This window comes from Lingula anatina, chromosome 9 (assembly GCF_051362555.1).
Source record: "Lingula anatina isolate TDL-2025a chromosome 9, LinAna3.0, whole genome shotgun sequence".
Classification (NCBI taxonomy): Eukaryota; Metazoa; Brachiopoda; class Lingulata; order Lingulida; family Lingulidae; genus Lingula; species Lingula anatina.
In genome coordinates, this window is record NC_141775.1 from 4752592 (window position 1) to 4780331 (window position 27740).

Genomic DNA, 27740 nt, shown 5'->3' on the forward strand with positions numbered 1-27740 from the left:
AGAATCTAGATTTTCTCTGTTCGCGGAGTAGAAGAGTTGAAATCAAAAATACAATGCAGCCACCAAAGAGCATGCTGACGATGCATTGCGAGGCCCAGCACGAGACTCCTTAACTGAATCTTAAGCCATCATCATTTACATGTACCTTGGAGCATAGTCTATTTAAACTTTCACGTGCGTTCTAGAGAATGTCAATAAAGGTGTTGCATGAACAACAAAGTTTTTGGGCTTAACGGGTCATAAGTTCTCAAGGTGGGGCGTTCTCAAGTAAAGCACATTTGCACGGATTATAACTCAAGCGCTGACACTTTCTTAAATGGTTATATCTTTATGTGCACTGTTTTTCCCCCGGCACTGTAGCGTACAAACTATGGGGCAATGTGTACGCATTCAAGCGATTCCAAACTGAGGTTCGGTACTTATTGACTTACAAAATAATTGTGATTTATTAACATAGTACCCCATGTTTCAATGTAATGCACTTTCAAGGAGTCAACATTTCAAACAAACATTTAATAAATGAGTATTAGTCCTAAAATCTAAGAAACTTATCAATTCTTATTAAGAAATTCAAGGGAAATACCACATGATTTGATAAAAGAGATAAAGCATTTATATTAGGTAAATATTGAACCGATTGTACTAATGTTTGAGAAATTTGCTTTGCTTCTGTAATGCCACAAGTTCCACCTTGGAGTTCTTGAGGATTGAATTTCAGAGTTTGAATTGTATCACGCCATTTCGTATATAAAATCTGTAAAACATTCATGTAGATGTAGATTTCTATAGAAAATGTGACTGATATTTAACGTCAAAGTTCAGTTTTTTTGTTCATATCATTCTTTGCAGGAATTGTCTGCATTGTTTTTGGTATCTTCTTTAACCACAGTTCCATGAAATTCGGGTAGGGATTTTGCTTCGGAGTTACAACGTCATCAATGTCCAGATATGACTTGGTGTTGGGGCTGTATTGGTCCCATCTGGGTAGTGTACTCGTAGTGACATCTGTTGTCGTGTCACCCAAATTGGGATCCCTGAAAAAATATTTATATTTCAGATTTATCACGGATTAATATTTCATTGGAATATATATTAGATTAAAAAGTACACAAAAATGGCATCAATACTTCAAATAAAGATGATTTCAGACGGCATCTAAAATGTTACATAACAAGACAGTAAATCTATCAACTAAACAGACAAATGACAAAGTTAAAAGAACCTGTCACATTAAGACAATGATTTAAAAATGTTAAAACAATGGCTTAAAATACCGATACAATTATAAATGTGCACAAAATGTTTGTGTCAATTTAATGCAATATTAAAAAACTATATACCAATATTGTACCGTGTAACTCACAAATCAGTCAATTCATCTTACCCAGTTTTGGCAAAATTTGTCCAGTATGTCATCACGGCATCAGCTATCTCTTGGTCATTCGCAGTCCACAATTCTGATCTATTCAATGCTTTGCCATACTTCTCGAACCCAAATAAGTACGGCAACTCCTCTCCATGCGTCGCTCCTTCCATCCAGTCAGGAAGGTCCAAAGGCATCGATGCTTCCGCCATGATTTCCATAAATGAAGTGCCGCTAAGATGGTGAGAGAATTCGTACATGTACGTGCTGCGTTGTGTATTCTGCGCTTTATTTGGAGATGTCAGCGCGTTCTTATGAGCGTTGCAGGACTGCAGAGAATGGATCGTAAAGAACATATGCGTAAACATGTCCCTTAGAGCGACGGCGTTTTTAACCCGATCGTCACTCTTAAAATAAATTTCGTTGATGGCGGTCGCGCTGTCCTTTTGATTTTTTGGATAGTAAATGTCCAGGTGATCCTCAAGCAGCATTTGTATTTTGTCTTCGGGAAGTCCGTCTGAGAGACTAATGTTCCAGGACTCTGCGAGCCCCGCCCACATCCACACCATCAAATTACTGTCTTCGGATGTTGTGCCCACCATGAAGTCAAAACTGCTAAACACTTGATCGATTTCTGAAAACTTCCCTTTGTCCGGGTTGTCAGAAGTAAAATATTCCTTTATTCCAAACGGAACGAAATCACCATCTTCGACCGGACCAATCAGTATTTTCATTACATGGCCAGTCATAAGAGGTCCGTATAATGCCATAGTTATGTTAGGGAAATTTTCCTCAGGCACTTCTCTCAGGCAGTCCATTAACAGTTTATGGTCCGACAGATCTGAGTTATCAGTAGTGTTGCAACCGGCAGCGAAGCCGACATCTTTGGCGAAATCTTGGGCATCTTGGGCCATGCTGTAGCCATTGGACATGGTCATTGAGCTCTGACTGATACCTCTCTGAAACAGACCAACGTTGTGCTTGGAAACCAGCTGGAACATCACGGACGAGGCGCCAGCCGACTGGCCGAAGATTGTAACGCGATCGGGATCTCCGCCAAACGCGCTGATGTACTTTTTCACCCATTTTAAGGCCTCGTGTTGGTCCCAGAGCCCGAAATTCCCAACACAATGCTCGTCCATCGTTGAGAGAAATCCCAGAATGTCAACTCGATAGTTAATGGTAACGCAGACGACGTCTCCGTGTGCTGCTAGCGTGCTGCAGGGGTACATAGATCCCTGACCGGAAGCGTAGCCACCCCCATGAAACCAAACCATCACCGCTTTGGGGGCTTTACTCGTCGAGACTGGAACGTATATATTCAAGTGTAAACAGTCCTCGGAGATGTCTATGTTTTCAATAAACTGACTTAAGGTAGGGTTAGGCATTTGCACACACGATGGTCCTTCTTTCGTCGCATCTAAGACCCCCTCCCACGCCGCCTTTGGCACCGGTTTGCGGAAGCGAAGATCCCCCAAGGGAGCCTCTGCGTAGGGGACAGCCATGTATTTAACAACCTGTTTACCATTGCTCAGGGTCTCCGTAATTCCCTTTATCTCACCGAGTTTACTCTTAACGCGAACCTCCTGCTCGGACGCACTTGTTGGCGATATAACGATGCACAATAGAACTATTAGACAAGCGTGAACCGCCATTGTTGCCTGGTTGGTGCATGTGCACCGATTACGTTGCTGGTAATGCACCATTACCCGGTATGCTATTCCACAGTTATCTTCACCTATATTATATAGCGCTCAACGTGCCAACTGTTTACTGTCTTAAGGCCTAAGTTCAACTGACGTTTAGCTCTAACACAGCCACAGGTAGATTGTTTGTGTAAACTATAACATACAGTGCTAGTACAGGTGTAGTGCGTGAAACTCACTGTAGCTGGAGTCTTCACCGGTCGTGTTCTCAACTTGTGTTGACAAGCTGTCACGAAAAAAGCTCCAGAGAGCTGCTTTATATCAGTGAGATTAAGTGAACAGAGTGTAGGCAATCACAAGCCAAAGCCCATTTAAATGCTGATCTCATATATGAACACATACGAGCCCCCTGCGCCGATAATACCGTATTGGCCTTTGTTTGACAAGCTGAATCGTGCGACCGTATGCTCAAATATGGTCCGGTTAAATAGGTCACGGGGACTAAAAATACACTTATATCAGGGATGGCAGACGATCGATTTAAATACATGTAGCTGTGATTCAGGTGTATTTGGTCTGTGTTGATACAATTAAGCGTTGGCTAGCTTACATAGCACCTTCAAATTACAGCTGATTTAAGTAGTTTAGGCTGACTGTTGCTTTAGTTATCTATTTGCTTTTTTATTTATAATATATTCTATATGTTTTCTTTCTTTTATTATTTTTTTTTTTGGGGGGGGGGGGGTGAATATATTTTTACACCTGTGTCAGAGCTCCACTAGATGTAGGCCTAATTCAATAACCGTGTTCTTCTGTTGCAAATTAATGTGCGTGCATGCCCCTACACACCCGCGCACGTGCACACATGCAAACACACGAATACTGGTAAAGAGGGTAATGATAGTCTGTCAGAAATAAACCCCCGCAGAGCTACCTTGATATCAATGTGACTACATGTAGTACACCAACAGTATGTGCATAGAGTATATTCACAAGGCATAGAGTCCATTCAGATGCTTATCTCATACAGGCACACATGTACATATATGTCCCTGCCCATTACTGTATTTGCCTTAGTTTGACATGTCCAAATATGGCTAACTTGTTTGTGCATCCAAATATGGTCATCTATGTCACGGCGATTATAAAAAAATGGCAGTCGATCGATTGAATTACAAGTACCTGTGATTCACGTGTATTTGATGTGTGTTGACGCTATATTTAGCGTCTGCTCGCTTACTAAACACCTTAATAAGATTTGATTTATGTACATGTTGATTAAGTTGATTTTTGCTTTTTCGTATGTGAGTTTATTTTATTTATCTTTTTAGAAGGGGGGGGGGGGTATTTTTTACAAACCATGCAGTGCCTCCAGTAAAATCTAACTTCACGAAGCCCATGTTTATTCTCTTGTTAATGAATGTGTTTACATGCCCCCCACAAACCCACGCACACGCACGCATATATACACACACGCGCGCGCGACCTTTGGTAGGCAGTGCAATGACTGTCAAGGAAAACTGCAGAGAGCTGCCGATAGCAGTGATATAAGCATTATCATATTCTGTACACAAGTATAGTTGTCAGCAATCTACAATCCATTTTAAAAAGACTGATCTCGTGGATGTACATATATGGACACATTCAAGTCCCTACCGCGATAATACCGTATATGGTTTTGTCTGACGTGTTGTTTGTATATCCAAATAAGTAGATCACTGTGGCAAAAAATACCCAAAATATCAGCTGTGATCGATGCAAATCCTTGTACGTTTGATTCAGGTGTATTTGCTTTGTGTTGAACAGTGGCGTTCGCCCGCTTACTAAACACCTTTCGATTTTGTGTTGGCTCCTGGTTTATTCATTTATTTGTTTATTTTATTTAACTGTTCGTTTATTTCTATACATGCATGCACGTAGTCGGTGAAATGTGACACTGGTGCACTGATATATTTTTCTGTGACGGTGCACCTCATACTTAATACCTTCCACTCCACTGATTTATCTGTAAATATATCAGGGGCGGATCCAGGATTATTTGAAGGGGGGGAGGTCTGCAGATGCGAAGTCTCCACCGGTCTGACTTTACCTCGCTGGGGAGGTTATGACTTTAGTGCGGTTTGTTTGTTTATTACATTTGTCTGTTAGGAAAATTAAGGAAAAACTGTATTAGGGAAGTTTTGATGATGTTTTCAGTAAATATCGGAAGGGGACATAGTAGCAAACGATTAGATTTGGGAGATGATAACTTGATTGATTGATTGATTGATTCATTCATTCATTGATTCATTCCTTCGTTAGTTGATTAATTATAATAATTTTACCCATTAATAAAGTCTGTATGCCTGTCTGCAACATTGTATTCTAAGTTCAGGAGGGATTTTGATGATATTTTCAGAATAGGTTATAGAGTTAAGTGTCGATTAATTTATTAATGAAGTGTAATAATTCATTTAATGCCACATTATAACCATCAGTGAATTTTGATAATTGAGTTACCAGTAGTTAATTTATTGATTCATTCCTTGATTAATGAATTATGAATGACAATTCAGCTCATTTTTTGTTTGTTTATTTGGTTGTTTATCTGTTGGTTCATCACCAGCTTAACTCAAAAAGGTATGAGTGTGTTTTAATGAAAATTTCAGGATAGGTCAAAAATGGTGTAAATTTAAATTGTCTAGATTTTGATATTTATCCACTAATTAATCAACTAATGCTTGGTAATAAGTTAATTATTTGTCTATGAGTGCTACTGTTTTTTTCTCTTCTTCTTGTATGCGTGATTTTTTTGTATGAGTGGGGTGCGGGGGCGGTTTGTGCGGTGTTTGCAATATCGTAGAGTTCTGCTCTTGTGACCTCTAGGTGTGGTTCTGGCCAAGCATGCTGGAATGTCATGGGGGGTGCAGTTCGATGGAGTTCTAAAACGATTCATGTATGCTCTTTTTCCATTGAAGCTATATTGATTTCTCATTCTACGTCCCAAGCAGGTTTGAGGTATTTCATAGAAATAAAATGCTTACGTGATACCTATCTAGCAGATTTTAATAATAATATATAGCACATGCTTTTAAGACGTTTTTTTTTCAGTAGATGTTAAATTAAACTTGCTACTATATAAAACCACCGGTATAAAACTATCGTATTTTCAATCTCAACGACGGGTTTCAAATTAAATCCTTTATTTATAATAAAGTATCCGGTTAATAATAATCAACAATATAGTTGCACGTAGTTGAAGTAATCACAGAAATCAGGCTGGCAAAAAAAGCGACAATAGTAATATTATAGTGATAATACAGTAACAGTCATATGGTAACATCGAGTAATGGCAGAGAATCTTAATATATACCCTCAGTTTTTTGTTTCTAGTAATAACTAGAGTATGGAAATATTGTGAACACTTCCAGAGGTTACCGTGATCTAATGAATTCTACAAATTTTATTATTTACCGTATTTTACCAAATTCGAGAATGAATATGAGAGCTCTTTTGGTTATCACTTAAAACTTAGTTCATGTATAAAGTCCACAATTATAAATCACTCAGTAAACATCAGACGGAGAAGTAAAGCATACAGTTCGTAGTTAAAACATTTAAGAAATTATAGTGAAATTCGAATACCACACCTTATTCCCTACACAGTTGTACATGTATTCCACTGTGGTGCATTAAGAAAAATTGCTCACTGCTGTGTAAAATAAGCAACATATTCCTACATTTTTTTCGTTTATATTCAGGGGCGGATCCAGAATTATTTGAAGGGGGGTCTGGAACGACAGTCCTCGGATGCGAAGCAAACCATCGCCCCCTTGGTGTGGGGTTCTGGCCTGCTCAAGGGCTCCGAAATATTTTTGGCGTTTTGGAGAGCAAACTGCCCTTTGGTACGGTTTAGAACTATGCTTTAGCTAGTCAAAATTCTAATTTCAAAAGGGGAATCTTGGTGTGATACATTTTCAGAAACCGAAGGGGGGGGGGATCAGGAAACCGCTTGACCCCCCTCTAAATCCGCCACTGTATATTTATGTATCAATTTGCAGCAGGTAGAGTTTAACTTTTATTTCGTCATGAATGCAGATAATAGCACTTCAAGCCCCAAATACAAATTAAATACTAAATTTTACTTAGAGGATACTTAGAGGCTAAGTGAAACGCTGAAGGGATCATAAAGCATACACAATTACGCATCTGTGTAGCAGGTACATGTATACCTCTATGAAGTATAATGGAAGTATGACCACAGTAGATAAACACAAAACACCAGCACACACTGTTTATCTAATGTGTTCGTTTTTCCATTACTCGCCGGGGTAGTTTTCTGCATTATTTCCGGTATCTTCTTTAACCACAGTTCCATGAAATTTGGGAGGGGATTTTGCTTCGGAGTTATGACGTCACCGATGTCCAGATATGACTTGGTGTTGGGGCTGTATTGGTTCCATATGGGTAGTGTACTTGTAGTGACATCTGTTGTCGTGTTGCCCAAATTGGGGTTCCTAAAAATGAAATTATTATAAGAAAATTATGACAGATGTATACCAGTATTTTATGGTTTTGCATTTTTAATATTTCGCCAACCAATATACACAGCCGTATATTTCTAGATAGTGTAAGAAAATCATAGAAGATAATATTCTCAACAATGAAAAAATTATTATTGATAGAACCAGTGACCTCCAAACTGTCTAAAGATGTCAAATAACAAATGTAATGATCAAAATACACAAAATATATGTATTATGTATCCATTAAAATAATAATATTCTATGTGTCTCGATTTCTCTCACTGTGTCGCATTCCTTGTAGTAGACGCGGGACTGAGCTCTTTATTCATAATACAGCGTATATCATGGATATTATATTATCTAAATTTTACTTGTACATGCCAATTTTCTATTCATGAACTCATCTTACCCAGTTTTGGCAAAATTCGTCCAGTACGACATCACGGCTTCGGATATCTCTTGGTCTTTCGCATTCCACAATTCTGATCTATTCAATGCCTTGCCATAACGTTCGAACCCAAATAAGTACGGTAACTCCTCTCCATGCGTTGCTCCCTCCACCCAATCAGGAAGTTTAAATGGCGACGATGCTTCCGAAATCATTTCCAAGTATGAAGTGCCGTTAAGATGGTGAGAGAATTCATACATGTACGTGCTACGTTGTGCATTCTGCGCTTCATTTGGAGATGTCAGCGCGTTGTTGTGGGCGTTGCAGGACTGCAGAGAATGGATTGTAAAGAACATATGCGTAAACATGTCCCTTAGAGCGAGGGTGTTTGTTACCCGATCGTCAGTCTTGAAATAAACTTCGTTGATGGCGATCTCGCTCTCTTTTCTATTTTTTGGATAGTAAACGTCTAGGTGATCTTCAAGCAGCATTTTTATTTTGTCTTCGGGAAGTCCGTTTGAGATACTAATGTTCCAAGCAATCGCAAGGCCCGCCCACATCGAAACCATCAGATTTGCTTCTTCAGAGGTCGTTCCCACCATGAAGTCAAAACTACCGAACACTTGATCGATTTCTGTAAACTGCCCTTCTTGTCCGTTTGAACTAAAATATTCTTTTAGGCCTAATGGGACGAAATCGCCATCTTCAACCGGACCAATCGGTATTTTCATTACATGTCCAGTCAAAACAGGACCGTACGTTGTCATAGATATTGTTCGAAAATTTTCCCCAGGTACTCTTCTCAGGCAATCTATTAAAAGTTTGCTGTCCGAAAGATCCGGGTTATCAGTCGTGTTGCAACCAGCAGCAAAACCAACGCTTTTGGCATAATTTCGTGCGTCGTTCCCTGGTACCATGCTGTAGCCATTGGACATGGTCATTGAACTCTCACTGATGCCTCTCTGAAACACACCAATATTGTGCTTAGAAACCAGCTGGAACATCACGGACGCCGCGCCAGCCGACTGGCCGAAGATTGTCACGCGATTGGGATCCCCGCCGAATGCGCTGATGTACTTTTTCACCCATTTTAAGGCCTCGTGTTGGTCCCAGAGCCCGAAATTCCCCACACAATTTTCGTCCATCGTTGAGAGAAATCCCAGAATGTCAACTCGATAGTTAATGGTAACACAGACGATGTCTCCATGAGCTGCTAGCGTGCTGCAGGGGTACATAGATCCCTGACCGGAAGCGTACCCACCCCCATGAAACCAAACCATAACCGCTTTCGGGGCTTTACTCGTCGAGACTGGAACGTATATATTCAAGTGTAAACAGTCCTCGGATATGTCCGTATTTTCAATAAACTGGCTTAAACTTGGGTCCATCATTTGCACACACGACGGCCCTTCTTTCGTGGCATTTAAGACCCCCTCCCACGCTGCCTTTGGCACCGGTTTGCGGAAGCGAAGATCCCCCACGGGAGCCTCTGCGTAGGGGACAGCCATGTATTTAACAACCTGCTGACCGTTGCTCAAGGTCTCTGTCATTCCTACGACCTCACCCAGAGTAAAATTTACACGCACCTCCTGCCCTGACGCAATTGTGGACGAGAAAGCGGCGCACAATAGAACTTTGAGACAAACGAGAGTCGTCATTGTTGCCCTTCTTTTGCACGTGCACGGCTGACGTAGTATTCTCTTCAACTTCTCCACAGTTATATTTTTATATGATATAATGCACTTAACGTGCTCAGTGTATACTGTCGGTTAAATTTCAACTATTACTGACGTTTTTCTCTAACACAAGCACAAGTTCTGGTATAATGTTAAGCGCGTGCAAGTCAATGTCCCAAGAGTCTCGCTCGATACCTTTCGCTACTTCGTGCTGAAAAACTATAGTAAAGCACCGCCAGAGACCTGAATTTATATCAATGCCAACACCACCCTTACATTATGTACACAGAGAGGGGCTTAAGTCACATCAGCCAATTTAATGCTGATCTCAGCTATCCAAGGGAACACGCACAATGGACGAGCCCCTGTCGAGAACGTCAAACAGTGTTCAACAAAACTGGGTCGCTTGTCCATATTTGGTTAACTAGGACGTGGACTAATATACCCAACTCTAAACGAGGACAGGTGATTGATTTAAGTACCAGTGATTCGGGTAGAGCTGACAGTAGAATTAACTTGCTTTATTCAATCACCTGCAATGTAGATCTAATTTGCGTATTTTATAAGTTGACTTCAGGTTCATTAACAGATTGTTATTTATTTTATCCATCTTTTCGGCCTATTTTTAGGAAGGGGGAGGGGGTCAAGCCACGTTTATTTTCAAGGCCTGTTGTTCCATTATATCTTATTAAACACAGCGTGGTTGAGAGTATTGATGTTAGATTACTGGAGATAACCATTTCAATGTTACTCTGAAACCCCAGCACCAGTGTGCATTGGACTGACTGCATGTAATTCGTTTAAATGTTTGTTTTAAAAAAGACAAATTGCAATAAAACCTGCCTTGATGTCAATGAGATCAGCACATTTACACTGTGTACTAATGCGGGTCTTGAGTACTCACAGCCCATTTAAATTCTGACCTCGTATATGTATATACTGGGGTACAGTGTATACGAACACATTTAAGTCCCTCTTGATAAAACCTTATATGGCTTTGTTTGACAAACTGAATCACACGATGCTCAAATATGGTTAGGTAACTACTGGGGGTAGAAATACACAAATATCAGCGGCGGCAGGTTGTGCGGAACAGGACAGTTTTATAAAAGGTAGTTAAAAATTAATCTTAATCTGGACACTGTCCTACCTGTACATGTATATTCCAGGTGGATAACACCCTATTATAAGTTTTTTTTAATAAAATCGCTCAGAGAAAATCCAAGACAGTCACCAACAGCAACTTTAAAAAAGTTTAATGTTCTGTAGTTGCTACCAATACGTATTTTCTCCCGGTTGTTATATGAATTAACCATTTAATTAGATAACTGAGTCAGTCTGACAGTCTTTTGATTTAGTAATGTCAAAATGTTAATCCCTTAGCTGTGAGCTAAACAAGATAATGCTAAGTTACATTAATGTGTACCGGGTACTCGTATTGGAAGACACGTTAGTAGGAAATACATACAGTGTACGTGAAGCTTATGGAATACAAGCACAGGGGCGGATCCAGAGATATTTTCTGACAGTCTTCCACATTATCTTTGTTGATCCATCCTCCATTTTTTTACCGTATTCCGACAGAAAAAATTAGGTACTAATCAATGTAAACTTAGAAATTTTACCGTCTTCCGGAAAACCCAGAAGACAGCCTCCATCCGCCCCTAATTAGCACATATTAAACAGATTGCGTGAAATTGCGTACACACATACATGCACACTCTGATGACGTCTTCTGTCCAAGAAACCATAAAAGTGGCTCGAAACAAAGAGGTAGACCGTCTCGCTTATGTTACCTGACACTTATAAACATAAGCAATGGCAGCAATCCCAAATTCACAACTCAGTCGCAGCTAGCACAATCATATTTCTATGTTGTATAATGTTTCGTGCTGCTTTATCTCCGTGTATTTCCCACTACACATTACTCTTAATACAAATATTTCAACGCCGAGTTATTAGGAGCCCATTTGTTTACATTATATTCCCCACTCGATTAATATGAAAAAAAAAAAAAAAAAAAAACGGCACACAATCACCTTTCCTTTTTTTATTCTTTTAGAAGTATTTATTGACGTTAAATGCATTACTTATTTACTCAAGATTAAACACTAATGTATCAATTAGTTTACTCAAGTGTATTTTATATGTGTATTAATTTGTTTATTTAGTTGTTGATTTTCATATACATTTACTATTAATTAGTTTATTAATTAACCTGCTTTTTATGAAACAATTCTGCCACCGGGCAAAAGTTTGAATGCTCTAATTTCTCAATTTTTCCGCCCGCTATAAATAATGTGATTGTAAATTATGTCACATTAATAATAATTAAGGCTATTTGTACTCCATGTGTTACATTCATGTCCATAAATCAAACTGATGTCTTTACAAAATCGCATTTAAGTGGGAAAATTGTGGTAACACAGAGGGTTTAAGTGCCTCCCAATTCCACCATAGAATAAGTTTCGATGGTTTTAAGTAAAAGAGCTGAGATTAAATTTAAAAGCGAAATTTGTCATTTGTTTTGCTTGTATTGACTAGAACACAGTGCCAATACGGTCTCTCTGTATAAGTACGTACGTGCTTTAATGTCAGATCGACCTTTCTGTTCAGCATGACGAAACAAGAATACGTACTGTGTCACTTTAGCAATCAAGGTATAAAATCGCAGATGGGCAGTGCATTGAAAAATATTGCTAGCCCAAGACCTTTCAGATCAGTTTTCTTCACTTAATTGGCTTCAAGCGAGCGAACAGTTGCATTAATTTCTTGTATTTTCACCAAGCACTGAAATCAAACTTCTCAGCAGTGATATAACCCCATTATTTCAAAAGAATATTATATACCTTTGGGGTATGCGACTTTTTGAAACTTATTTTGCCCAGTATGTGCAGTTATCTTGTCCACAGGGTTAATCTTTGTAACCCCGACTGTAAACGACGCGATCATCTCGCTTTGAAGCCTTAAATATGCCTCATTGGGCTTGTCCACTATAACATTACAAATGCAGGCGTGTTTCTACATGCACAACTGCTGTCATCGACATACAAAAAAGACAGAGTAGCCGCCAGCCGTCAGCCATGAGAAACACAAAGATGTGCCAACACGTGTCACGTGACGCCAAGGTGAGCCCAACTGGCACCTGATTCCACGCAACGCTTCGTTGGTTTAAGGAAGCTCACAGCAAGGGGGAATGAGACGCGGAGAAGTACGGAGTGATATCGCCTGAGGGACATTTGCTGCCAGACTTAGTAAGGACAATCTTTATTAGGTGACATAGTCGGCCTGATTTTGCTAGTAGCATCGAGCAGCGGAGCGACAGCAGCAGTGAAGCAACTGTTTCACCTTACACTCAACACCGGGGCACGGACTCTCTTCTGTCAGATGACGTTTAATTCTGGACTCTGAAGATTAACAAGCGCGTGGATGCTTTTATGGAACAAATCTTTTAAATCCAGTTCTTTTTTTTTTGCGCGGTTTCAGTGTTTTAAGTTATACATACCCGCGTACAAAGTCAAGTCTGTGCGGAGTACCTGTTTGTTGAAGTGCCGACCGCCTAAACACCCCGAGTTATCTACAGTGCGGGTGTTAAAGTATTTGTCCGAAGGAGCGAGGACACGATGCTCGGCAAAATCCTACGCCGCATAGTGAACGATTCTGCTTAGTCGATCACTCAAGGGTAAAAATAAATTGAAACCAACATACTGTCAAACAATTAACCAAAAATAATAGATAACAGCCTTAGTTGCACCGTTTTACTTTGGAGGCCGCTTTGCTGCAGTTGTTGATGCGGATCTAATTTATAATGAACTCAGATTTTGCTGACAGCAGAAAAATGGACGAAGAAGATGGGGAGGGAGTATCGACCAAAAAAGCAGCTTATGGAAGAGGCAAGGTTGGTAGTTCCCCCTTCAGTTCGTCTCCTCTCCCCCCTCTCGCTCTTTCTCTCTCTCTCTCTCTATCTCTCTCTCTCTCTCTCTCTCTCACTGCTCAAACCTTACTCCAATATTTATTCTTAATCCCTTTAGATTGAAACGATTTTTATTGCTATTAAAGTCATATATGCTACATCTTACAAATGATTTTTAAGCCTTTACAGATACCAAATCACGACAAAACCCATCTCGATTTTTAAATGTTCATGCGGACTCAGTGGGAAAAAAAAACAATTTAAATGCCATTTGCCATCAAGATTCGAAAAGCAATAAACAAAACAACAGTTTGATTGGTCTGATTGAATGATGAATTGGTATATGTTCGTATCCCAATTAAACGCTTTTATAAAATTTTATTTAAAAAATCTTTGTAACGATTCTGATAAAAAAGTAACAAATTTGAACAGATGTTTATGTTATTAATGGATTTGTAAATTATTATGTAATATTTGTGCATAAACTCTTTATGCAGTGGAGTGCGAACTGCTTTTTATTTTTTATTTAACTTATTTTTTCTTTTGTAATCAGCGATTTTTCTACTGCTGTAAAGTTATAATTTATCATTTATTCTATTTAATTCAGTGTGGCTAAGTTCAGGAATAGCGCAAGAATGTGCAATGCACATTTTAAGTTACATGTATATCAAAATGTTCTGATCTATCAGCCTTATCTCACCTAAATAAATAAATTCAAACCATATAAACCGCTTTAGTCAAAAGAAAGATCGTTGGAAAAGCTATAGAGGAGAATGGATTCCGTACAAAATGGAAAAAGGTCTCACAAAGGAAAAAACGGAGACGGCATTCGGCATGGAGAGAAAATGAAAAACGCTTTTAGTTGTATGTATACGATTTCGGTCACATGAAATCGGTCCCGATTTAAGTAAAAACATTTATTGCAATAGTATTAGTAACCAACGAGACGTGAATTTCTTTGACGACTGATTTTAAATACGAACTGAAATAGAACTGAAATGATATGGAAGATCAAAGTAATTTCATTCATTACTGGTTATTTCAGTTCGCTAATCCTTATTGTAGAATTTGTAAAATGCTTAAACAAGTTACTGTGTGTCGTAAAATGTTATGCTTTTGCATTGTGCAGTGATATTGTTTTTTTTTAGCAGATTTAGCATAAGGAAGTGATAAAATAGAACGTTAAAGCTAGAATAAATAAATAAATAAATAAATAAATAAATAAATGAATAAATAAATGAATCGAAATTAAGTTTAGAAGTGGCTGACGTTTTGAAGACCATTTTGATTTTTCAGTCGCAAATATTTTATTTTATTTTTTTGCTTAACTAAGAATAAACACTACGGCAAGTTTTTTTCATATCATTCCGTTCCTAAGTTTTGTCACGCGTTTGATTAATCTTATGCTAAATATTTTTTCAGTCGACAAAATCCATGTTAGAAAGGAAACGTAGGGCTCGAATCAACGCTTGTCTGGCCCAGCTCAAAGTCCTCATCAAAGACCACGTGAGAGAGCAAGGTTTCCGGCCAGCCAAGATGGACAAGGCGGACGTGCTGGAGATGACCGTGAAATACCTGAAAATTTTACAGAGAGCGGAGAGAGGGAACGATTTTGGTAAGATACATGTGCATGTACGCTCGGGTTTAATCTTTTGGAATTTAAGAGAAATGTGCTGATCCAAAGTCTTTTACGTTCTGAATAAAAAAAAGCCGCGTGTGATTGATTCATAAAGAAAAATGAAAGAAAGATAAAATAATATAAGTAATTAAATAGATAAATAATTTGATAAATATTGAGTGACCTGTAAAAAAAATGTATGATTTTATGTTTAATTAGTTATCATCTATATCGTTACGATTAATGTATTTATGATATATGTTTTTTTACTCTACAAAAAAAGTCGTTCATTATCTCTGAAGCCACGTAAACATGTTTTTTAAGTATGGGTCGAACAAACCAATGTGTGGTTTGGTTTAAAGCTTTTATATGTATCCACAATATTAATATTCCCCAAACTATCAGAATTTGATAAACATTTATCATGAGCTTGAAGCAGTTAAACCTCATCATATTTTTATTTTCATTTCTTAAAAAGCATCCGACCACATTTCCGACGCCATTTGCCGCTACAGAGCAGGGTTTTCCGAGTGCGTCAACGAAGTGCTGGCTTATCTGGGGAGACAAAGCACCGACCCCATTGACTCTGCGGAATTCAAAGCACAACTTGTCAATCATTTGGCTACAAACAACGCTCGGAACAGTAGACGGCAACTACCTCAGTTAGGCGGTGGTCTTCTTAGCCTTGGCGGAGAAGAAGACGTAGAGCTAAGCCAACAACTTTACAGATATAATTTCGAACAGCAGATCTCTATAATGGAGATCCGTAAGGGGCGTGGGAGCATCGAATACACAGACGACATCCGGAGCGCGAAAGCATCAAAATATGCCAACACTCCATCTGTTCCTACGCCGCGGGTAAGCGCAAATGGGAGCGGCAATGACAGGGTTTTTGTTCACACCACGGAAACTTTTTCTAGGGTTTCTCGTCCGAGTTGTCCACCAGATACGCCTTCGCCTTCCGAGCAATTTCTACCAAGTTCTCCGTCGTCATCAGATGCCACGTGCTCCCAATCGTTTTCTGACGAAGACAGAAGCAGCAGTGCCAGCGATGACGTCATGCGAGCCAACGAAACTGAAGACGGCTCAGTTTGGCGTCCTTGGGGATTGGGATTTGAGTGAGAGACCGGGGGAGATGTGACGTATTCGAGGGTATTCTATGGAATGGGTGAAAATCATGATTAAAATCTCACAGAAAATACTAGTAGAGAAGCCAAATGGGTCAAACACAAATTAAGATTGCCTAATCTTCTGACTGCCTCTCAAAATATACATAGGTACACTGTAGAATTATATATATTCACTTATACTGGGCTTCCAAGCTTTGTATGGTCTCTCCCTTGTGATCTAGCGACTGGTGAAAGGATGAGCTTCAGCTGAGTACCGGCAAATAGAAAACAAGAAGCAATTTAACTATTCTGTAATCAAGACACTGAAGTAAATTGGACTGGATAAGAGGACAGAGGCACATGATTTTGTCTAGGACACTCAATGATGAAAAAAAGGCCTTGTAAGGGATTTAACTCCGATATTCTTTCAAAAGATCGATCCCATTTTATCAGTGCATGCCGTCCCATACCCATGTGCCTGGGCTTTGCTTGAGTAATAAGGTAGGATTACTGCCATTCTGTGTTTTTTTTCTGCTTTTGTTAGAACTCGTACATGTATGACGAAGCTGAAATTTAATGTATTTTTTATTTCCTTTTTCAATACGTTTGATATTATTTAGCTAATTTTGCGTTTCAGAAACAGTTATATCCGATTTAATTTTTATAGTCGAAAATCCTGTGTTTAAAACATGGCGATATGAATTTGCTATTTTTTTTACCTATGACATCAAAGTATCGATGTCAAGCGGAAAATTGAAATCCTTTTTGTTTGTAAAATATACATTTCATAACTTTTACAGAACATTTAGAATGGGTAAATACCGGTAAATACCGGTATATATATGTAAAGAAGCAATTGGAATATCATGAATACGACATGCAGTATATCAATAAGTGCACATATACAAATTTACAACTGAAAATACTTGTCTTCAACTTTTGTTACCGTAAATATACATCCATACCGATAACTTTGTTTATTAAAAAATGTTCGACGCAGGCAAAGACTACATGAGATCTTGGCGATGAACAATATATATAGCTTTGAAAGGTATTTATTTATCGTATGGAATAATTACGATTCTATTTTACTTGAATATTCCTAAATTTGTACTTATATGCAAAAAAGTTCGCAAATGACAAAAGTCAAAATCATAATAGTGTTCGAGTAAAATGTTGTACATTCTATAACTGCTCCTGATATGTAATGTTAAAAGGAATTTCAGCGAGGCATATCACTTTAAGTAGTATATAATATTTCTTAGTGTCATATTCTCTGTTGATTTAAATAGTTTCTATCTAGCAAAGATAACATAAGCATTACTATGAAGTACAACAGAATCAAGAGTTATAAGGATACGTTTTGATAGGGTAAAAAGTTTAAAGGGTAAAGTTAGTTCTTAAATAACTGTAATTTAGAGGGGCACACAATAACCACTGTGCACGATGAAAGAATAGGTTAAGCATGCACTGTCGAGAAATCTGCGACATTCAATTCATCATATCCATCCATACACAGGGTATACTTACCGTGAAATAAGTAAATTAAGGACAAGAGATGGGAATTGTTATATATGCTCTAATGGCAGCATGATGCAGTGTGTCGGGTGATAATAATTATATGACATCTAAAATACATTTGATTATATAGGTAAATATTTAAGTATAGCTACAGATGAACTACGATATATACAGGGTTTATATATAGCATACCTGATGACATTTAACATGTAGCTGCATTTAATAGAGGACCACATGTATACGTCGTACGGTGCCGTCTCATTTATAATAGTGTAAAGTTTAAAAACATTATTTAATGAGCACGCTCACACTCCACCTTTTTGCATCACAAGCGGCTTTAATTCGAATTTTTCTATTTAAAGTTGAAACTTGACTCATTTGTAGGAATGACTATAAAGAGTAATTCTTTTTAAGGGTTCCGCTGAAAATTGATACATGTAATTATGAATGACGCAGCGACTTTGGTACTTTTATACCATTGCAATGGACTATTTTTGTGAGTCGATAAAGATCATGATTTTCCTCAATACTGTGCTGGACTAAATACAAGGTGGAGTTGAGAAATCTATCTGAAAACCAGCATTCTGGTTATTTGTAAATCATCATGCAATCAGATTACTTGTAGTATCATTATTGATAGTACTAATAAATATGCATGTATATCATGTAAATGTAGTATTACATATGCAATGTACGTAAAATGGAGATATTTTCAGGATTTAGCGTATTTTATAAATGAAAAAAAAAAAAAAAACATCGATACCGGTATATCATTACAATGTTATGCTTTATAACACGATTAATATCATCTTAAACTCTATTAAAATGAGAGATTCTACTGAATATCGGAGACGAAAATGTCATTGTGTTAAACTGCCTGTATTAATTGACATAATGTATAAATCTATTGTACAGCGTATATATACAAGTACGTTGACCATACAATGATTATTATATGTGGAGACCAACCATATATTTGTACTGCATTCAAACGACGCCAAAAAATAAGCATGAAAAATTAGTTATACCTCTTAGATATTATTACAACAATTACGTACTTTTCAGCAAATTATTCTTAAGCATGTTTAGTGATCAACCATTTGCCCTTATATATAAATGAGTGTTCTTACAGGTATTTTTTTTAATTGATTACTGGACAAGAATTAATAAAATCGAGAAAGTACAACATATTTTATGCAGTTATCAATTTATGTGAAGCTCATACTGTTGTTTGCGACCTTACATTATCATGTAACACAAGAAAAGTGATACCTTTAAAATCGGAAGCGTAGTTTTCTGGAGGCATGCATAGAACTTGAACATTACCTTTTAATACCCTCTTCTTACACAAGACGTCGATTTGAAAACTACTTTTCGCCTCATTAGATGAAAAATTAAGTAAGACATAAACAATAATATTATCATAATTCTCAACTTATATTCGACTATTGGCGTAAGATGTTGACAAAATTTAAACATTTTTTGAACCGCTCAGGATAACAGTGCAAATTGTGATATAGCGTGAGGGAAGTGCGTTTGTTTATATAAGCTATAAACTTTCTGCCAATTTCCCGTTCACCTCAAATGAACTGCTAGTAAAGTTATGCACCAGCTGACATCGAACGACTCTGAAACGCGACACTATCGCACAACTGCGCATGCGCAATGAAATGCGGTTTCCATGCCAACTTTAGGTGACAGTCTGATGTAATTGTCTACGGTATGTGCAGGTAGATGTATAAATGATAAGGTTAAAGTTTGTAGGTTTTGGGTTAAAGTTACGCATGTAATGTAAACTTACTGGTGCACTGCAGTCGCAAGTGGTGACTTCCAGTACATTTACAGCGATATGTTTTTTTTTTTTCTCATCTGTTGCAAATACTTTTTCATTCTTATTCAATATTTTGAATCCTGCTTAATTTTTGTATTTCTCTTATAAAACGTACATCTTTGTACTTTAGAATAGACATCTCAATACCATTTAATACGCCCTGAAGATATGTAAAACGCAGTCACAAGTGGTGACTTCCAGTACATTTACAGCGATATGGGTTTTTTTCTCATCTATTGCAAATACTTTTTCATTCTTATTCAATATTTTGAATCCTGCTTAATTTTTGTATTTCTCTTATAAAACGTACATCTTTGTACTTTAGAATAGACATCTCAATACCATTTAATACGCCCTGAAGATATGTAAAACGCATTGATATGATAAAAGTTCTTCAAATGAGTTAAACCTTGTTTTGCGGCAAAATATGTACTTACATATTATATTTAGCGAGCTCTGGTTAATGCTTGTCTTTAAACATTCCATACTATGACTTGTATGGGGCTTTTTTCTAGTGATGAGATAATTAATATTTAACATCACGACCGATGTATTGAAGATCTATTATTACTGCTATATAGACAAATTAGTGTCAGACAATGTCAGTTGTCGCAAAATTCTCACCAAAACAATACTTAATTAAGTTCAATTTACGACTTACTTTGAGAAAAAATAAACGTAAACGGAGAGCATATACTAGCACAATCATTAAACTTTAACAAGTGAACATCAAAACAATAAATGCCGCAAATTGCACTTAAAAGAACCATAGTATAAAACTCACCGGCGATCTTTTATCCAAAGCGAGCCAAATGACCAGTAGACAGTGCACTGGGTCAGTACGCCAAAAAGTGCCCCTTATGCCCTGTGGTCATCTTAAGAACAACGGGGTCATTTTGTGGTTAAAGGTACTGGTCACCTCGGAAATAAATGTTTGCGTGTTGACGCCGCAGCCTCCGGGCAAAATTGGCCACAAAAAAGCCGATGTTTTATGTGCTTTACCTTAAACGTTCAGTTTTGCAGAATGAACGTGAAGTTGACTCAATCATTTACACCAAACTTAAGTCTTAGTCCAGTTGAACCAACTACCGTGACTGTTTTATTAGATTTGGAAATGGGCAGATTTAGAGTGAAATATAGTTAGCCGACAAATTTTGTCTTGTCCGAAAATAAACAAATAAAAATTGTCCAAGCGCTTTGGATAATCTCCTTGCTTCAAACCGTTTTAACTACAAGTATATCAAGTCTAAAAAAAGAATACGAAAAAGGAAAAAAAATAACTTATTTAGGAGACAGTAATTTCATAACCTGGTTCAGGACAAGTGAACGATAAAATAAAGCAAAACGTTTTCATAATCATAAAGGTTCACTGTATAACTTAAATTCATATAAATTCAGGACAACAAAAATTCTTACCATTAATTTTAATATCTCGGTAGCACCGTTGCGCTCCAAGGGCCGATGTAACATAGAGTTAAAACTGGAGTTTTCAAACGCCATGTTAAACCAGTTTATTATCTGTTTTAATTAAGCCCCTAACTTAAGATACAATACCTACAACCGGGTAAACTCAGGCCAAAACTGCAGCAAACGTGAGACGCTTCATAATATTAATAATCGTTTTATGTTTTTTTTCTACATGTGATACCGGACATATCAGATTTGTTTTCTACGGTTTAACTATACCTATACTTTTGTAAATTTACTTATTTATTTAGTTAAGGATATTTGACATACAGTGTACTAAAATTAATTGTATAACCAACTGATAACAGGACTATTTATACGGAAAGGATAAAGTGAAAACCGTTAGATAATTCTATAAACTATGCACAGCTGCTCCTACGTGATTCCCTAAATCATCTTTTTTTAACTTATTCCTAAAGTAGTTAGTTACGTGTTAATTAATTTATCTATTTGTTTTATTTTTCATCAATCCATTGTTTGGTTTAATAATTTCGTATATCTATTGCTTTGTCAATCATTTTAAAAGCCCTTGCACACGTGGTGAGAATTTTTTTTTCTATTTTTCGAAAGTTGAATTGGCCCGTCACGAACATTATCTCATTTCTTAGCGTTGCCAGAGACTTATTCTTAGCTCGGACTCGATCTGACGCTATTCCTGTCAGTCTCCCCCCCACCCCCATGGGGTGTACGCAATGTTAATTTGAAGTCAGTAACCGCACCATTACCAAGACATGGGCTGTAATTTGGTGACCCCTGTGACGGCTAGGAACGACCCTCATACGTCTCAATTTGTGAAACTGATGGCTGATAGCAGGAACACCCAGCTTGTCACCTGGGACATGTGTGAACCCGTGATTTGATTAAAGGGATAACAACTGTTCGTAAGATATCCATATTTCACGATAAATATACTGTAAATAATTCATAGAAATATGGTAAATTCGTTTTTACCACCAAAACGCAGTTGTTTTGGAATTTGTGCTTGACATCACATTACATGATTTCCATAGATGGCTACACTCTGTAATGATCTCTTGAGTGAATATTACAAAAAAAAAACTTTTTAGTAAAAAACAGGGACTTACTTTGATACTTGCACAATATTCAGTGAAATGTTATTTAAAAATGACATTGTTTTGTCGGACTTTGGGGGACTACATAGATCGATAAATAAGTACACAGAACGCTCCTTTCTGCCATTTTGGAATGTATTAATATCAACAAATTATGATAAAACAGTTCTTCTTTATGGGTTTTAGACACGGTTCATATAGTTCAATTAAAGGTGAACAGAAACGTCGTGATTGGCTCATGATTATTTAGTATCTGAGCAAATTGAATATCTGTTTTATCATCTTCCACAGTGTAACACACATATATTTAAAGATATGCGTTCATTCATTAATCCTATCCTTTAATTATTTACAGTTTTATTTATTTATTTGTTTACCTAATAATTTATTCTATTGTATTTAAGTGTATATTTATATTTAGAATAATAGCATGTTTCCTGACGGTTTTGTTATTATATTTCATCTGCGGCAAATCAACTTCAATGCAAAATTATTTAGAGACCTAGACCTAGAGCGGGAAATTTGAAATAACTTGCATCTACTGTAGTAATTTTTTCTCTGTAAATCGACTTTTTTCTATTTGACTACGAGTTGAGAGGCAATATTATTTCCTATCAGAAAGGAAACGGCTGCAGTTTAAACGAATCGGCTACTTAATATCACAGCTTTCAGAAACTCTAGCGATATACGAATAAACACTTGTCTTTTATTATCAATTTTTTAAAAGATGTTAGTATTGTAAATGATAACATATGCATGTAGTAATTTATTAAGGAAATCTCTATTTGTAGGATGATTATACAGTAAAATGAGCATTTGTATTCATTAATATCTATTTGTTTGTTGTTTGTTTGTTTGTTTGTTTGTTTGATCTTTATAAATTTTATTTCATCTTTTGGAGGTGTTACTATTTGTAAAGTATTCCATTATTTTAATATTTTTTTTAAATTTCTGCATTTATATAATTCACAGTATTTTTGACTGTGCATCTCATATAATTTTCAGCACGTAATTTATTAAGTTCAATAAAACAGATTGCATCCTTACCAAATCACTAGTTCTTAATTAATAAGATTTGTTCAATTATTTTAGTGTATCGCATTTCCTTTTATCTACATGTACATGTAGATCGCTTAATATCTCCGTATGTTTCATCCTCTCCTTCCGTCCTACCAAAAATTTGAAATAACTCTATGTTTTTTTTTTCATTTTCCTGTCTAGAAAGTCTTTGTTCAGCGAAAAATATTGTAATATGAGCATATATTTTATACTCATAATTTCAATAGTCTTTTTGTATGATCGTGGTCGGCAATGATCCGAAATCCTGTTGCATATGCTTAGATATTTGTTGACGATTTGGTTTTGGTAGTTGTTCTTAGTCCTCCTCCAACTGTATAGTAGTACATGACTGATGTTAATTTTTGAAAATGATTATTCTTAAAGTGAACACTCTGAATTAAACCAAACCCATGCGTAAATATTTGTAATTTTTCCGGTATTAGTTTCAATGACTTTATTCTTCTTAATCGTTATTTATATTACATTTTCAACAACAACAACATCGATCGTAATAATTGTAATAATAATTATAAAGGTTAATTTTCTTGTCAATATTATTTCTACTTTAATCATTGAAACACGTTTCGTTTCTTTTCAAGATAAAAGTACCATAACAAAATACAAAATGTCGAACCCCAATACTCTCCAGCTGAAATTACTGAGTATGTGGCCGTACATTAGGGCGGATCACTGTCCAAGTGCTCACAGACTGTTACCAGTAACAGGATGTAAAAACACCGTTATCTGTCCGAGGTAGAGTGTTTGTAATAGCTCCGTGGCGACATTAGTATGGTTAAGGACACGCATGTGGAGTTTGCTGACCTCCGCGTCGCGTTGAACATGCGCCTCGTGTGGTAAAGTACAGGGAACATATTAAAATATTAAACGCACATCTTGTAAAATCATTTACTGTCGACGGTCTCATTAAATATACATATTGCATGGGGGAAGTTGGAATAAAAGGATGGAAACTAAATAATGAAAATATCAAAAGCAAAGAAATAATCTATAAAATTAATCACATTATTAACAAATAAAAAGGAGGGCAATTGAGAATTAACTATAAATAAATCAATAAAGACTCGAAAAAAATAAGAAATAAAATACAGTTTTATAAAGGTTAATGGAAACAAATAAAAGGAAAGAGGAAAATAAGAAGAAAATGCAGCACAGAAAAAAACAAATTTTGACACATCTTTTATGGATGTCATTGAAGGATATTTTTTCCGGGGTAAAAACATACCACCTGTGACGAAACATGAGGCTATTCAACAGATAGGTCAACGTAATAATGTTTGACAAACTTCATGGGACTACGTGAACAACTTTTTTTCGCCGACAAAGTGTTCCCTTGGCCGTTGAATTACACGAGGAACAACTCCGAAAGGCATCACCTCGGCGCCAGCAGATATCTCGACCAATCTCTTCGTCGTCAGGGGCTGTACCGGTCCCTGTAGCCTCGGGGGAAAACTCTTTCTACTCTTTTAGCCGGCCATTAGAAGTTTGTTATAGAGAGCCGGTGACATTAGTGATTTTCCCTTTGACGTTGTAGCTTAACTTATGCGGACAGAATGGCGCCGAAGACGTTGTCACACACAAACCGGGGAGCAGTGCTCACTCTCAGCTGGAGAAAGGAGGCGTTTTCTCTTAGAAAATTGTGGTAATTGTCGTTTAATTTTTACTTCCGAACGATGCCCTCTGTCTTCATCAATTATCATTAACGGACCTGGGAAACCGTTGGTGTTCTTTGGGGATCCTTCAATTACGGCAGCCAGAGTGCGGAAAATTAAACTACTATATCATCCTGACAAAACAACTTGTTACGCCACCCGCATTTGCTTTTTAGAAAATTACCCCACTTAATCATAGCTCGCTCCAGTTCTGTCTTTGTTCTGTTTGAGAACTGTTTTGTTTAGACCTATATTTTCCCGTTTTTAGTGTAACAGTCGGGACGGTCCCTCTGACATGAGTGAGCAAAGGGGGACATTTCGCAAGCAATGACTCAGTTGTGGTTTCGGGGGGGGGGGGAGAGGGGGGTTCTAGGGAGGGGAGAGGGGGAGGAGAGAGGGTGTCTTCTTCGACACCCACCCCCCTTTTTTGCAAACAATTTATATTTTATATTTTTATATTATATATTTTGTAAAAATTCAAAAAGGTAATGCACTGTTCTTTAACTTCCAGTTGTAAATAAATAGTTAAATAAGTACATGTGTGTTTATTTATCGAATGTTTTTTAACCTTTAGTTCAAACAGGCGACTTCTACTTCGTTGGTTTGCTTTAAGAAATTAAACTGCTTTTAAGAAAATATAAAAAGCGGAAAAATATTGATCAATTTTACTGTTTAAAACAGATATATGGGTTAATAAATCAATGAATTAGGATGCAAAATTGCAAATTATTCTTGCGACATACGCCCCCAAACAACGGTTGCAATGATCGGCAACATCGACGCCAATGCCCAATTTCCATTCCTTTGCAGGCCATATTTCAAAACCTGCATTGTGATTTAAGATTCGATTTTTTAGCTTTTTGCCAAACATTTATAAATTTTACTGTATTTAAAACTGCGGATAACTATCCTAATAAATTGATTGAAATGCTCCAAAGTCTCAAAAAATGACAGCTTTCTTTTACTTTGTTTTCTGACAGCACTTTCTATTACATCAACCAGCAAACGGAAGCTCGTTACAGTAATGAAATTAATTGAAATTGTAATTACATATTTTCTCTAGTAACTGAATACGCAGAGCGTTATTTTTGCTTGCAAAAATCTAAATTCAAAATCTGTAAAAATGCACATGAATGGAAATATAAATATGTGGGAACTAATATATATACCCGGAAAAAATCTCGCCAGAAATTTCCAGAGAGAAATATGTTGCCGTTTTCGTCAAATGTGACCGGCTGTTTTACATTGCAGAAGCTCGTAACTGCTTAACTGTTACTCAGCACGACGACATGGGAGGGCGAAGAGTGTCGCCTCGGGGGACAGGGAAAAGGCTCATAATAAACCTTGATTACCAAGGAGAAAGGACAGGGGGGTCTATTTGATTTAGGTCAGAGTCGCAGAGAGAGAGAAGAAGAGAGAAGTAGAAGAGTGAGAGAGGCCGTATGAAGAGAGAGAGAGAGAGAGAGAGAGAGAGAGAGAGAGAGAGAGAGAAGGGGTGGTGACAAAGAAGAGGATAAATTAAGAAGGACACTATCGGTTCTTTAATTTCTAAAAGACAATTCCAACTAGAATTTTAATTGATAAAGCCTCCCTAAAAGTCGAAAATAAAAGGGTCTGTGTGTGAAAAAAAAGTCCTGTGTGAAGAGACGCCTTTATGCTCTTTATACTTGTATCGGGTATTTTTAAAGGTCTACGTGTATAAGATATTGGCAAAGTTTTCGTGAAAGTTCGTGATCTAGCAGTATAGTAATACAGATATGTGCAGTGACAGAGCAGAAATATGTTAAAGTGATCTGCTTATAAAAAATCAGAAACAATAGCTTTATTCATCAGAATTTTATTTTTATATAGCCTGCTTCATTATCTTTTTGCTAAGAAAAATAGTTGGGATTTTGGAAAGCGTATCTCGTTGAAAGCCACCTCAGTGAGTTTGAAAGGCCGCTAATCGCTCCTCTACCACCCACCTCCCGTTAGTTCTACCTGTGTGGTCCGCTATAGGAGATCAAGTCTCGAGCGCTGCTCCTCGTGGGTTTCGCCTGCCGGGACGGACTCACCTGACTTAGAATGGTTATCTGCGTCTTAAACGTCACTCCGGGTCGTTCTAACGTCGCGGTAGGTACAGTAGAACAGCATGTCGACAGACAAGCTCATTTTTTTTCTTTGGCCTTATTTCTTTTTTTATTTCTTTTCCTTTTTTTAACTTTTTATATTGTGCAGTTTACGAAAAAAGGGATTTTTGTTGATTATCATCTGAGTGAAATTATTTTGTTACAATTTCTCTTTTTTATTATTGAATGTAAGAGTTTAGCGATGCAATAATAATAAAAAGTGGCTTGCGTGGGTTAGAAAATGTTGGTGCTGGCCAACCAAGAGCAGAAAATTAACGTGAATTTTAAAAGAAAAAAAAAACAGATTTTCCAAGAGTAGATTCTATTGAAAAATGTAGAAACAAAATTCAGTGGTTATATAATAACACCTGTTATTTTCCATACTATCGAATACTTAGTTCTTCTGCAGTTTAAATTCGTTGGTCTTCACGATTATTTGATAAAAGTGTCTTAATCTGAATTATCACCTGGGCGTTTATTCCCTAGCGCAGTCTTTTATTAAAATGGCATGAACGTAACAAGCTTATAACGTTTGCATCATTAATGAATTCATATGCTAATGTACTTATGCTCTAAACTAGGACACATCATGGATGAAACCTGTTATATTTTACATATTTTTTAACAACGTTTATTCGAAAGAAATGGAGGCAAAGCGCTAAAATTTTACATATGTTGTGCATCAGTCGGAAAAAACTAGGACAAAATTCAATTACGTTAAATTTAAACTCTCATTAGTCGACCAAAGAGAATCCGTCCGTTTGTCCTACTGAATACACGTTAGCATGTCACC

General features: G+C 37.0%; 3 protein-coding genes across 3 annotated transcripts; 1 reads left to right on the forward strand and 2 right to left on the reverse strand.

Moving 5' to 3' along the window:
• Positions 1 to 535: 535 nt before the first annotated feature.
• Positions 536 to 3465, reverse strand: LOC106162838 (fatty acyl-CoA hydrolase precursor, medium chain). Its single transcript, XM_013540269.2, has 2 exons — positions 1385 to 3465; positions 536 to 1034 (listed from the first exon to the last, which is right to left on the reverse strand). The coding sequence occupies exons 1-2, from the start codon at positions 3067 to 3069 to the stop codon at positions 812 to 814; spliced, it is 1908 nt and encodes a 635-aa protein (XP_013395723.2). The 5' UTR covers positions 3070 to 3465; the 3' UTR covers positions 536 to 811.
• A 2709-nt stretch (positions 3466 to 6174) lies between these two features.
• Positions 6175 to 9886, reverse strand: LOC106162836 (fatty acyl-CoA hydrolase precursor, medium chain). The gene is made up of 2 exons (XM_013540267.2): positions 7924 to 9886; positions 6175 to 7505 (listed from the first exon to the last, which is right to left on the reverse strand). The coding sequence occupies exons 1-2, from the start codon at positions 9558 to 9560 to the stop codon at positions 7223 to 7225; spliced, it is 1920 nt and encodes a 639-aa protein (XP_013395721.2). The 5' UTR covers positions 9561 to 9886; the 3' UTR covers positions 6175 to 7222.
• A 2344-nt stretch (positions 9887 to 12230) lies between these two features.
• Positions 12231 to 16706, forward strand: LOC106162814 (uncharacterized). Its single transcript, XM_013540236.2, has 3 exons — positions 12231 to 13476; positions 14914 to 15106; positions 15588 to 16706. Exons 1-3 carry the CDS (start codon positions 13387 to 13389, stop codon positions 16229 to 16231), a joined length of 927 nt encoding a protein of 308 aa, XP_013395690.2. The 5' UTR covers positions 12231 to 13386; the 3' UTR covers positions 16232 to 16706.
• The last annotated feature ends 11034 nt before the right edge of the window (positions 16707 to 27740 follow it).

Coding starts and splice junctions, on each gene's coding strand:
- LOC106162838 (XM_013540269.2), bottom strand. CDS start 3,069: ATGGTGCATTACCAGCAACGTAATCGGTGCACATGCACCAACCAGGCA. Junction 1,035..1,384: donor ACAAATTTTGCCAAAACTGG/GTAAGATGAATT, acceptor ATATTTTTTCAG/GGATCCCAATTTGGGTGACA.
- LOC106162814 (XM_013540236.2), top strand. CDS start 13,387: ATGAACTCAGATTTTGCTGACAGCAGAAAAATGGACGAAGAAGATGGG. Junction 13,477..14,913: donor CAGCTTATGGAAGAGGCAAG/GTTGGTAGTTCC, acceptor ATATTTTTTCAG/TCGACAAAATCCATGTTAGA. Junction 15,107..15,587: donor GGAGAGAGGGAACGATTTTG/GTAAGATACATG, acceptor TTTCTTAAAAAG/CATCCGACCACATTTCCGAC.
- LOC106162836 (XM_013540267.2), bottom strand. CDS start 9,560: ATGACGACTCTCGTTTGTCTCAAAGTTCTATTGTGCGCCGCTTTCTCG. Junction 7,506..7,923: donor ACGAATTTTGCCAAAACTGG/GTAAGATGAGTT, acceptor TTTCATTTTTAG/GAACCCCAATTTGGGCAACA.